The following is a 12303-nucleotide window of genomic DNA, read 5'->3' on the forward strand; positions in this document are numbered from 1 at the left end:
ACTGTTTCGATCTCGACTGGAGTCTCCTGTTGCTGCCGCATACAGATGGTTTCCAACTGGGCTGGTGTCTCCTGTTTCTGCTGCGTACAGACGTTTTCGACCTCAGTTGGAGTCTCCTGTTGCTGCTGCGTAATGACGGTTTCCAACTCGTCTGGAATCACCTGTTGCTGCTGCGTACAGACAGTTTCCAACTCGGGTAGAACCTCCTCTTGCTGCTGCATTCTGACGGTTTCCAACTCGACTGGAGTCTCCTGTTGCTGCTGTGTACTGATGGTTTCCAACTCAGCTGGAGTCTCCTGTTGCTGCTGCGTACAGACATTTTCCAACTGGGCTGGAGTCTCCTGTTGCTGCTGCGTAATGACGGTTTCCAACTCGTCTGGAATCACCTGTTGCTGCTGCGTACAGACAGTTTCCAACTCGGGTAGAATCTCCTCTTGCTGCTGCATTGTGACGGTTTCCAACTCAGCAGGAGTCTCCTGTTGCTGCTCCATACAGACGGTTTCCAACTCGACTGGAGTCTCCTGTTGCTGCTGCGTATTAATGGTTTCCCACTCAGGGGGAGTCTCCTGCTGCTGCCCTATACTAGCGGTTTCCAACTCGACTGGAGTCTCCTGTTGCTGCTGTGTACTGATGGTTTCCCACTCAGGGGGAGTCTCCTGTTGTTGCTCCGTACAAGCGGTTTCCAACTCAACTGGAGTCTCCTGTTGCTGCTGCGAACAGACGGTTTCCAACTCGACTGGAGTTTCCTGTTGTTGCTGCGTACAAGCAGTATCTAACTCCACTGGAGTCTCCTGTTGCTGTTGCACACAAACATTTTCCAACTGGGCTGGAGTCTCCTGTTGCTGCTGCGTACTAATGGTTTCCAACTCAGCTGGATTCTCCTGTTGCTGCTGCGTACAGATGGTTTCCAACGGGGCTAGAGTCTCCTGTTGTTGCTGCGTACAAGCAGTATCTAACTCGACTGGAGTCTCTTGTTGCTGCTGCGTGCTGAAGGTACTAATGGTTTCCCACTCAGGAGGAGTCTCCTGCTGCTGCCCTATACTAGCGGTTTCCAACTCAGCTGGAGTCTCCTGTTGTTGCTGCGTACCAGTGGTCTCCAACTCAGCAGGAGTCTCCTGTTGCTGCTCCATACAGACGGTTTCCAAGTCCACTGGAGACTCCTGTTGCTGCTCCATACAAACGGTTTCTAACTCGACTGGAGTCACCTGTTGCTGCTGCGTACTGATGGTTTCCAAATCAGCTGGAGTCTCCTGTTTTTGCTGCGTACAAGCAGTTTCCAACTGAGGTGGAGTCTCCCATTGCTGCTGCTTACCAGTGGTTTCTAACTCGGCTGGAATCTCCTGATGCTGTTGCATACAGACATTTTCCAACTGGGCTGGAGTCTCCTGTTGCTGCTGCGTACTAATGGTCTCCCACTCAGGGGGAGTATCCTGTTGCTGCTGCGTACAGACAGTTTCCAACTCGGGTAGAATCTCCTCTTGCTGCTGCGTACAGGCGGTTTCCAACTCCACTGGAGTCTCCTGTTGCTGTTGCATACAGACATATTCCAACTGGGCTGGAGTCTCCTGTTGCTGCTGCATACCAATGGTTTCCCACTCAGGGGGAGTATCCTGTTGTTGTTGCATAAAAGCTGTTTCCAACTCAGCTGGGGTCTCCTGTTGCTGCTGCGAACAGATGGTTTCTAACTGGGCTTGAGCCTCCTGTTGTTGCTCTGTACAAGCGGTTTCCAACTCAACTGGAGTCTCCTGTTGTTGCTGCGTACAAGCAGTTTCCAACTCAACTGTAGTCTCCTGTTGCTGTTGCACACAAACATTTTCCAACTGGGCTGGACTCTCCTGTTGCTGCTGCGTACTAATGGTTTCCCACTCAGGGGGAGTCTCCTGCTGCTGCGGCGTACAAGCGGTTACCAACTGAGGTGGAGTCTCCTCTTGTTGCTGCGTACAAGCAGTATCTAACTCGACTGGAGTCTCTTGTTGCTGCTGCGTGCTGAAGGTACTAATGGTTTCCCACTCAGGAGGAGTCTCCTGCTGCTGCCCTATACTAGCGGTTTCCAACTCAGCTGGAGTCTCCTGTTGTTGCTGCGTACCAGTGGTCTCCAACTCAGCTGGAGTCTCCTGATGCTGCTGCATACCAGTGGTTTCTAACTGAGGTGGGGTCTCCTGTTGCTGCTGCTGCGTACCAGTGGTCTCCAACTCAGCAGGAGTCTCCTGTTGCTGCTCCATACGAACGGTTTCTAACTCCACTGGAGTCTCCTGTTGCTGCTGCGTACTGATGGTTTCAAAATCAGCTGGAGTCTCCTGTTTTTGCTGCGTACAAGCGGTTTCCAACTGAGGTGGAGTCTCCCATTGCTGCTGCTTACCAGTGGTTTCTAACTCGGCTGGAATCTCCTGATGCTGTTGCATACAGACATTTTCCAACTGGGCTGGAGTCTCCTGTTGCTGCTGCGAACAGAGGGTTTCCCACTCAGCAGGAGTCTCCTGTTGCTGCTCCATACAGACGGTTTCCAACTCGACTGAAGTCTCCTGTTGCTGCTGCATACAGACAGTTTCCAACTCCACCGGAGGCTCTTGTTGATGCTGCATAGAAGCGGTTTCTAACTCAACTGGAGTATCCTGTTGCTGCTGCGAACAGATGGTTTCCAACTGAGGTGGAGTCTCCTGTTGCTGCTGCGAACAGACGGTTTCCCACTCAGCAGGAGTCTCCTGTTGCTGCTCCATACAGACGGTTTCCAACTCGACTGGAGACTCTTGTTGATGCTGCGTACTATTGGTTTCCAACTCAACTGATGTCTCCTGTTGTTGCTGCGTACCAGTGGTTCCCATCTCGGCTGGAGTCTCCTGTTGCTGCTCCATACAGACGGTTTCCAACTGGACTGGAGTCTCCTGTTGCTGCTCCATATATATGGTTTCCAACTCAACTGTAGTCTCCTGTTTTTGCTGCGTACAAGCGGATTCTAACTCGACTGGACTCTCCTGTTGCTGCTGCTTATGAACAGTTTCCAAGTCGGAAGGAATTTCCTGTTGCTGCTGCGAACTGACAGTTTCCAACTCGGCTAGAGTTCCCTCATTCTGCTGAATGAAGACAGTTTCGAACTCTGGTGGAGTCTCCTGTTGCTGCTGTGTACAAGCAGTTTCCCAATCGGCTGGAATTTCCTGTTGCTGCTGAGTGCTGACAGTTTCCAACTCGACTGGAGTCTCCTGTTGTTGCTTCGTACAAGCAGTATCTAACTCCACTGGAGTCTCCTGTTGCTGCTGCGTACCAGTGGTTTCCAACTCGGCTGGAGTCTCCTGTTGCTGCTCCTTACAGACAGTTTCCAACTCAACTGGAGTCTTGTGTTGCTGCTGCGAACAGATGGTTTCCAACTGGGCTCGAGCCTCCTTTTGCTGCTGCGTACTAATGGTTTCCCACTCAGGGGGAGTCTCCTGTTGTTGCTGCGTACAGACGGTTTCCAACTCAGCTGGAGTCTCCTGTTGTTGCTGCGTACCAGTGGTCTCCAACTCAGCTGGGGTCTCCTGTTGCTGCACCATGCAGACGGTTTCCAACTCCACTGGAGACTCCTGTTGCTGCTCCATACGAACGGTTTCTAACTCCACTGGAGTCTCCTGTTGCTGCTGCGTACTGATGGTTTCAAAATCAGCTGGAGTCTCCTGTTTTTGCTGCGTACAAGGGGTTTCCAACTGAGGTGGAGTCTCCCATTGCTGCTGCTTACCAGTGGGTTCTAACTCGGCTGGAATCTCCTGATGCTGTTGCATACAGACATTTTCCAACTGGGCTGGAGTCTCCTGTTGCTGCTGCGAACAGAGGGTTTCCAACTTAGGTGGAGTCTCCTGTTGCTGCTGCGAACAGAGGGTTTCCAACTTAGGTGGAGTCTCCTGTTGCTGCTGCATACTGATGGTTTCCAAATCAGCTGGAGTCTCCCATTGCTGCTGCGAACAGACGGTTTCCCACTCAGCAGGAGTCTCCTGTTGCTGCTGCGAACAGATGGTTTCCAACTGAGGTGGAGTCTCCTGTTGCTGCTGCGAACAGATGGTTTCCAACTGAGGTGGAGTCTCCTGTTGCTGCTCCATACAGACGGTTTCCAACTCGACTGGAGTCTCCTGTTGCTGCTCCATACAGACAGTTTCCAACTCCACTGGAGTCTCCTGTTGTTGCTGCATACAAGTGGTTTCCCACTCAGCTGGAGTCTCCTGTTGCTGCTCCATACAGATGTCTTCCCACTCAGGGGGAGTCTCCTGTTGCTGCTGCATACTGATGGTTTCCAAATCAGCTGGAGTCTCCTGTTGCTGTTGCAAACACATATTTTCCAACTGGGCTGGAGTCTCCTGTTGCTGCTGCATACTAATGTCTTCCCACTCAGGGGGAGTCTCCTGTTTTTGCTGCGTACAAGCGGTTTCAAACTGAGGTGGAGTCTCCCATTGCTGCTGCGTACCAGTGGTTTCTGACTCAGCTGGAGTCTCCTGTTGCTGTTGCATACAGACATTTTCCAACTGGGCTGGAGTCTCCTGTTGCTGCTGCGTACTAATGGTTTCCCACTCAGGGGGAGTCTCTTGCTGCTGCTCCGAACAGATGGTTTCCAACTGAGGTGGAGTCTCCTGTTGCTGCTGCATACAGACAGTTTCTAACTCGACTGGAGGCTCTTGTTGATGCTGCATAGAAGCGGTTTCTAACTCAACTGGAGTATCCTGTTGCTGCTGCGAACAGATGGTTTCCAACTGAGGTGGAGTCTCCTGTTGCTGCTGCGAACAGATGGTTTCCAACTGAGGTGGAGTCTCCTGTTGCTGCTCCATACAGACGGTTTCCAACTCGACTGGAGTCTCCTGTTGCTGCTTCATACAGACAGTTTCCAACTCCACCGGAGACTCTTGTTGATGCTGCGTACTATTGGTTTCCCACTCAGGGGGAGTCTCCTGTTGTTGCTGCGTACAGACGGTTTCCAACTCAACTGATGTCTCCTGTTGTTGCTGCGTACCAGTGGTTTCCAACTCAACTGTAGTCTCCTGTTTTTGCTGCGTACAAGCGGATTCTAACTCGACTGGACTCTCCTGTTGCTGCTGCTTATGAACAGTTTCCAAGTCGGAAGGAATTTCCTGTTGCTGCTGCGAACTGACAGTTTCCAACTCGGCTAGAGTTCCCTCATTCTGCTGAATGAAGACAGTTTCGAACTCTGGTGGAGTCTCCTGTTGCTGCTGTGTACAAGCAGTTTCCCAATCGGCTGGAATTTCCTGTTGCTGCTGCGTGCTGACGGTTTCCAACTCGACTGGAGTCTCCTGTTGTTGCTTCGTACAAGCAGTATCTAACTCCACTGGAGTCTCCTGTTGCTGCTGCGAACAGACGGTTTCCAAATCGACTGTAGTCTCCTGTTGTTGCTGCGTACAAGCAGTATCTAACTCCACTGGAGTCTCCTGTTGCTGCTGCGAACAGACGGTTTCCAAATCGACTGTAGTCTCCTGTTGTTGCTGCGTACAAGCAGTATCTAACTCCACTGGAGTCTCCTGTTGCTGCTGCGTACCAGTGGTTTCCAACTCGGCTGGAGTCTCCTGTTGCTGCTCCTTACAGACAGTTTCTAACTCAACTGGAGTCTTGTGTTGCTGCTGCGAACAGATGGTTTCCAACTGGGCTCGAGCCTCCTTTTGCTGCTGCGTACTAATGGTTTCCCACTCAGGGGGAGTCTCCTGTTGTTGCTGCGTACAGACGGTTTCCAACTCAACTGATGTCTCCTGTTGTTGCTGCGTACCAGTGGTTTCCATCTCGGCTGGAGTCTCCTGTTGCTGCTCCATACAGACAGTTTCCAACTCCACTGGAGTCTCCTGTTGTTGCTGCATACAAGTGGTTTCTAACTCAACTGGAGTCTCTTGTTGATGCTGCGTACTAATGGTTTCCCACTCAGCTGGAGTCTCCTGTTGCTTCCGCAAACTAGCGGTTTCCAACTCAGCTGGAGTCTCCTGTTGCTGCTGCATACTGATGGTTTCCAAATCAGCTGGAGTCTCCTGTTGCTGTTGCAAACACATATTTTCCAACTGGGCTGGAGTCTCCTGTTGCTGCTGCGTACAAGCGGTTTCAAACTGAGGTGGAGTCTCCTGTTGCTGTTGCATACAGACATTTTCCAACTGGGCTAGAGTTCCCTCATTCTGCTGAATGAAGACAGTTTCGAACTCTGGTGGAGTCTCCTGTTGCTGCTGTGTACAAGCAGTTTCCCAATCGGCTGGAATTTCCTGTTGTTGCTTCGTACTGATGGTTTCCAACTCAAATGGAGTCTCCTGTTGCTGCTCCGAACAGATGGTTTCCAACTCGACTGGAGTCTCCTGTTGTTGCTGTGTACAAGCAGTTTCTAACTCGACTGGTGTCTCCTGTTGTTGCTGCCTAGAAGCGATTTCTAACTCCACTGGAACCTCCTGTTGCTGTTGCGTACAGACATTTTCCAACTGGGCTGGAGTCTCCTGTTGCTGCTGCATACAGATGGTTTCCAACTCAACTGTAGTCTCCTGTTTTTGCTGCGTACTAATGGTTTCCATCTCGGCTGGAGTCTCCTGTTGCTGCTGCATACTGATGGTTTCCAAATCAGCTGGAGTCTCCTGTTTTTGCTGCGTACAAGCGGTTTCAAACTGAGGTGGAGTCTCACATTGCTGCTGCGTACCAGTGGTTTCTGACTCAGCTGGAGTCTCCTGTTGCTGTTGCATACAGACATTTTCCAACTGGGCTGGAGTCTCCTGTTGCTGCTGCGTACTAATGGTTTCCCACTCAGGGGGAGTCTCTTGCTGCTGCTCCGAACAGATGGTTTCCAACTGAGGTGGAGTCTCCTGTTGCTGCTGCATACAGACAGTTTCTAACTCGACTGGAGTCTCCTGTTGCTGTTGCGTACAGACATTTTCCAACTGGGCTGGAGTCTCCTGTTGCTGCTGCATACAGATGGTTTCCAACTCTACTGTAGTCTCCTGTTTTTGCTGCGTACAAGCGGTTTCTAACTCGACTGGACTCTCCTGTTGCTGCTGCTTATGAACAGTTTCCAAGTCGGAAGGAATTTCCTGTTGCTGCTGCGAACTGACAGTTTCCAACTCGGCTAGAGTTCCCTCATTCTGCTGAATGAAGACAGTTTCGAACTCTGGTGGAGTCTCCTGTTGCTGCTGTGTACAAGCAGTTTCCCAATCGGCTGGAATTTCCTGTTGTTGCTTCGTCCCAGTGGTTTCCAACTTGGCTGGAGTCTCTTGTTGCTGCTGCGTACTAATGGTTTCCCACTCAGGGGGAGTATCCTGTTGTTGCTGCGTAGAAGCGATTTTTAACTCCACTGGAATCTCCTGTTGCTGCTGCGAACAGATTGTTTCCAACTGGGCTAGAGTCTCCTGTTGCTGCTGCATACTGATGGTTTCCAAATCAGCTGGAGTCTCCTGTTGTTGCTGTTTACCAGTCGTTTCCAACTCGGCTGGAGTCTCCTGTTGCTGCTCCATACAGACAGTTTCCAACTCCACTGGAGACTCTTGTTGTTGCTGCGAACAGATTGTTTCCAACTGGGCTAGAGTCTCCTGTTGCTGCTGCATACTGATGGTTTCCAAATCAGCTGGAGTCTCCTGTTGTTGCTGTTTACCAGTCGTTTCCAACTCGGCTGGAGTCTCCTGTTGCTGCTCCATACAGACAGTTTCCATCTCAGCTGGAGACTCCTGTTGCTGCTGCGAACAGATTGTTTCCAAATCGGCTGGAGACCCCTGTTGCTGCTGCTTATGAACAGTTTCCAAGTCGGATGGAATTTCCTGTTGCTGCTGCATACTGATGGTTTCCAAATCAGCTGGAGTCTCCTGTTGTTGCTGCGTACAAGCGGTTTCCAACTGAGGTGGACTCTCCTGTTGCTGCTGCATACCAGTGGTTTCAAACTCGGCTGGAGTCTCCTGTTGCTGCTCCATACCAGTGGTTTCTAACTCAACTGGAGTCTCCTGTTGTTGTTGCTTACTAATGGTTTCCCACTCAGGGGGAGTCTCCTGTTGCTGCTGCATACAGACGGTTTCTAACTCGACTGGAGTCTCCTGTTGCTGCTGTGTACAAGCAGTTTCTAACTTGACTGGAGTCTCCTGTTGTTGCTGCGTACAGACAGTTTCTAACTCGACTGGAGTCTCCTGTTGTTGCTGCGTACAGACAGTTTCTAACTCGACTGGAGTCTCCTGTTGTTGCTGCGTACAGACGGTTTCTAACTCGACTGGAGTCTCCTGTTGCTGCTGTGTACAAGCAGTTTCTAACTCGACTGGAGTCTCCTGTTGTTGCTGCGTACAGATGGTTTTAAACTCGGCTGGGGTCTCCTGTTGCTGTTGCATACAGACATTTTCCAACTGGGCTGGAGTCTCCTGTTGCTGCTGCATACTGATGGTTTCCAACTCAACTGGAGTTTCTTGTTGCTGCTGTGTACAAGCAGTTTCTAACTCGACTGGAGTCTCCTGTTGTTGCTGGGTACAGACAGTTTCTAACTCGACTGGAGTCTCCTGTTGCTGCTGTGTACAAGCAGTTTCTAACTCGACTGGAGTCTCCTGTTGTTGCTGCGTACAGATGGTTTTAAACTCGGCTGGGGTCTCCTGTTGCTGTTGCATACAGACATTTTCCAACTGGGCTGGAGTCTCCTGTTGCTGCTGCGTACTAATGGTTTCCCACTCAGGGGGAGTATCCTGTTGTTGCTGCGTAGAAGCGATTTTTAACTCCACTGGAATCTCCTTTTGCTGCTGCGAACAGATTGTTTCCAACTGGGCTAGAGTCTCCTGTTGCTGCTGCATACTGATGGTTTCCAAATCAGCTGGAGTCTCCTGTTGTTGCTGTGTACCAGTCGTTTCCAACTCGGCTGGAGTCTCCTGTTGCTGCTCCATACAGACAGTTTCCAACTCCACTGGAGACTCTTGTTGTTGCTGCGTACAAGCGGTTTCCAACTGAGGTGGACTCTCCTGTTGCTGCTGCGTACCAGTGGTTTCAAACTCGGCTGGAGTCTCCTGTTGCTGCTCCATACAAGCGGTTTCTAACTCAACTGGAGTCTCCTGTTGTTGTTGCTTACTAATGGTTTCCCACTCAGGGGGAGTCTCTTGTTGCTGCTGTGTACAAACAGTTTCTAACTCGACTGGAGTCTCCTGTTGTTGCTGCGTACAGACGGTTTCTAACTCGACTGGAGTCTCCTGTTGCTGCTGTGTACAAGCATTTTCTAACTTGACTGGAGTCTCCTGTTGTTGCTGCGTACAGACAGTTTCTAACTCGACTGGAGTCTCTTGTTGCTGCTGGGTACAGACAGTTTCTAACTTGACTGGAGTCTCCTGTTGTTGCTGCGTACAGACGGTTTCTAACTCGACTGGAGTCTCCTGTTGCTGCTGTGTACAGACAGTTTCTAACTCGACTGGAGTCTCCTGTTGTTGCTGCGTACAGATGGTTTTAAACTCGGCTGGGGTCTCCTGTTGCTGTTGCATACAGACATTTTCCAACTGGGCTGGAGTCTCCTGTTGCTGCTGCGTACTAATGGTTTCCCACTCAGGGGGAGTCTCCTGTTGCTGTTGCATACAGACATTTTCCAACTGGGCTGGAGTCTTCTGTTGTTGCTGCGTACAAGCAGTTTCTAGCTCGACTGGAGTCTCCTGTTGTTGCTGCCTAGAAGCGATTTCTAACTCCACTGGAACCTCCTGTTGCTGTTGCGTACAAACATTTTCCAACTGGGCTGGAGTCTCCTGTTGCTGCTGCATACAGATGGTTTCCAAATCAGCTGGAGTCTCCTGTTGTTGCTGTGTACCAGTGGTTTCCAACTTGGCTGGAGTCTCCTGTTGCTGCTCAATACAAGCCCTTTCAAACTCACCTGGGGTCTCCTGTTGTTGCTGCGTACAAGTGTTTTCCAACTCGACTGGATTCTCCTGATGCTGCTGCTTATGAACAGTTTCCAAGTTGGAAGGAATTTCCAGATGCTGCTGCGTACTGATGGTTTCCAGCTCAGCTGGAGTCTCCTGTTGCTGCTGCGTACAGATGGTTTCCAACTGGGCTGGAGACTCCTGTTGTTGCTGCGTACCAGTGGTTTCCATCTCGGCTGGAGTCTCCTGTTGCTGCTGCGAACAGATTGTTTCCAACTGGGCTAGAGACTCCTGTTGCTGCTGCATACTGATGGTTTCCAAATCAGCTGGAGTCTCTTGTTGTTGCTGCGTACCAGTGGTTTCAAACTCGGCTGGAGTCTCCTGTTGCTGCTCCATACAAGCGGTTTCTAACTCAACTGGAGTCTCCTGTTGTTGCTTACTAATGGTTTCCCACTCAGGGGGAGTCTCCTGTTGCTGCTGCATACAGACGGTTTCTAACTCGACTGGAGTCTCCTGTTGCTGCTGTGTACAGACAGTTTCTAACTCGACTGGAGTCTCCTGTTGTTGCTGCGTACAGACAGTTTCTAACTCGACTGGAGTCTCCTGTTGTTGCTGTGTACAAGCAGTTTCTAACTCGACTGGAGTCTCCTGTTGTTGCTGGGTACAGACAGTTTCTAACTCGACTGGAGTCTCCTGTTGTTGCTGGGTACAGACGGTTTCTAACTCGACTGGAGTCTCCTGTTGCTGCTGTGTACAAGCAGTTTCTAACTCGACTGGAGTCTCCTGTTGCTGCTGCGTACTAATGGTTTCCCACTCAGGGGGAGTCTCCTGTTGCTGCTGCATACAGACAGTTTCTAACTCGACTGGAGTCTCCTGTTGTTGCTGCCTAGAAGCGATTTCTAACTCCACTGGAACCTCCTGTTGCTGTTGCGTACAGACATTTTCCAACTGGGCTGGAGTCTCCTGTTGCTGCTGCATACAGATGGTTTCCAAATCAGCTGGAGTCTCCTGTTGTTGCTGTGTACAAGCAGTATCTAACTCCACTGAAGTCTCCTGTTGCTGCTGCGTACCAGTGGTTTCCAACTTGGCTGGAGTCTCCTGTTGCTGCTCAATACAAGCCCTTTCAAACTCACCTGGGGTCTCCTGTTGTTGCTGCGTACAAGCAGTTTCTAGCTCGACTGGAGTCTCCTGTTGTTGCTGCGTACAAGTGTTTTCCAACTCGACTGGATTCTCCTGATGCTGCTGCTTATGAACAGTTTCCAAGTTGGAAGGAATTTCCAGATGCTGCTGCGTACTGATGGTTTCCAGCTCAGCTGGAGTCTCCTGTTGCTGCTGCGTACAGATGGTTTCCAACTCGGCTGGAGTCTCCTGTTGCTGCTGCATACAGATGGTTTCAAACTCGGCTGGATTTTCCTCATTCTGCTGCATGAAATCAGTTTCGAACTCTGCTGGAGTCTCCTGTTGCTGCCGCGTACTCCCAGTTTCCAACTGGGAGGAACACTTTGAGATTTCAGTTATGGCTAAATCTTTTTTCTTGATTGCAGTCACATATGCCTGCAGCCTTGTTTTCTCGTTTTTCAGTTTCATTAACTGCATATTTTTCTTCGGGCAATGCAGTTCATGTAACTCTTTCTCTTGTTCTGTATAGATGTTATCCTTGGCAAAGAGCTCATTTAACTTCAACTGAAGCAACTTTATCTTTAATTGGAGCTTGTCTTTTTCGTCCTGACACATCTTGCAGGTGGTTTCCAACTCAACTGGGGTCTCCTGTTGCTGTTGCATACAGACATTTTCCAACTGGGCTGGAGTCTCCTGTTTTTGCTGCGTACAAGCAGTTTCTAGCTCGACTGGAGTCTCCTGTTGTTGCTGCTTATGAACAGTTTCCAAGTCGGAAGGAATTTCCAGATGCTGCTGCGTACTGATGGTTTCCAGCTCAGCTGGAGTCTCCTGTTGCTGCTGCATACCGAAAGTTTCCAACTCAAACAAACGGTTCGAGATTTTAGTCATTGCTAAATCTTTCTCTGTAAGTGCTGTCACAAATTCCTGCTGTGTTGTTTTCACTAATTCTAGTTTCATTAACTGCATCTTATTTCTCTGGCAATTCAGTTCATGTAACTCTTTCTCTTGTTCTGTATAGACGGTAGCCTCAGCCAAGAGCTCATTTAACTCCAACTGAATTGACCTTATTTCTGATAGGAGCTTGTCTTTTTCGTCCTGACACATCTTGCAGGTGGTTTTCAACTGGGCTGGAGTCTCCTGTTGTTGCCGCGTCCTCCCAGTTTCCAACTGGGAGAAAGGCTTTGAGATTTCAGTTATGGCTAACTCTTTTTTCTTGATTGCAGTAACATATGCCTGCAGCCTTGTTTTCTCGTTTTTCAGTTTCATTAACTGCATATTATTCTTCAGGCAATGCAGTTCATGTAACTCTTTCTCTTGTTCTGTACAGATGTTATCCTTGGCAAAGAGCTCATTTAACTTCAACTGAAGCAATATTATCTTTAATTGGAGCATG

At 49.9% G+C, this 12303-nt stretch overlaps 1 protein-coding gene across 1 annotated transcript; it reads right to left on the reverse strand.

Annotated features, from left to right (window-relative positions):
• Positions 1 to 687: 687 nt before the first annotated feature.
• On the reverse strand, positions 688 to 8972 carry LOC117778580 (mediator of RNA polymerase II transcription subunit 15-like). Its single transcript, XM_034614282.1, has 8 exons — positions 8679 to 8972; positions 7284 to 7883; positions 4794 to 5543; positions 3454 to 3743; positions 2679 to 3393; positions 1908 to 2393; positions 899 to 1346; positions 688 to 797 (listed from the first exon to the last, which is right to left on the reverse strand). The coding sequence occupies exons 1-8, from the start codon at positions 8970 to 8972 to the stop codon at positions 688 to 690; spliced, it is 3693 nt and encodes a 1230-aa protein (XP_034470173.1).
• Between the last annotated feature and the right edge of the window lie 3331 nt (positions 8973 to 12303).

Source organism: Hippoglossus hippoglossus, chromosome 2 (assembly GCF_009819705.1).
Source record: "Hippoglossus hippoglossus isolate fHipHip1 chromosome 2, fHipHip1.pri, whole genome shotgun sequence".
Lineage (NCBI taxonomy): Eukaryota > Metazoa > Chordata > Actinopteri > Pleuronectiformes > Pleuronectidae > Hippoglossus > Hippoglossus hippoglossus.

Bases quoted from the DNA above. Each gene is read 5' to 3' on its own strand.
- LOC117778580 (XM_034614282.1), bottom strand. From the start codon at position 8,972: ATGGAGCAGCAACAGGAGACTCCAGCCGAGTTTGAAACCACTGGTACG. The intron at 1,347-1,907 runs GTAACCGCTTGT...TGTATGCAACAG, and splicing joins AGGAGACTCCACCTCAGTTG to CATCAGGAGATTCCAGCCGA. The intron at 798-898 runs GTACGCAGCAGC...TGTGTGCAACAG, and splicing joins AGCCCCGTTGGAAACCATCT to CAACAGGAGACTCCAGTGGA.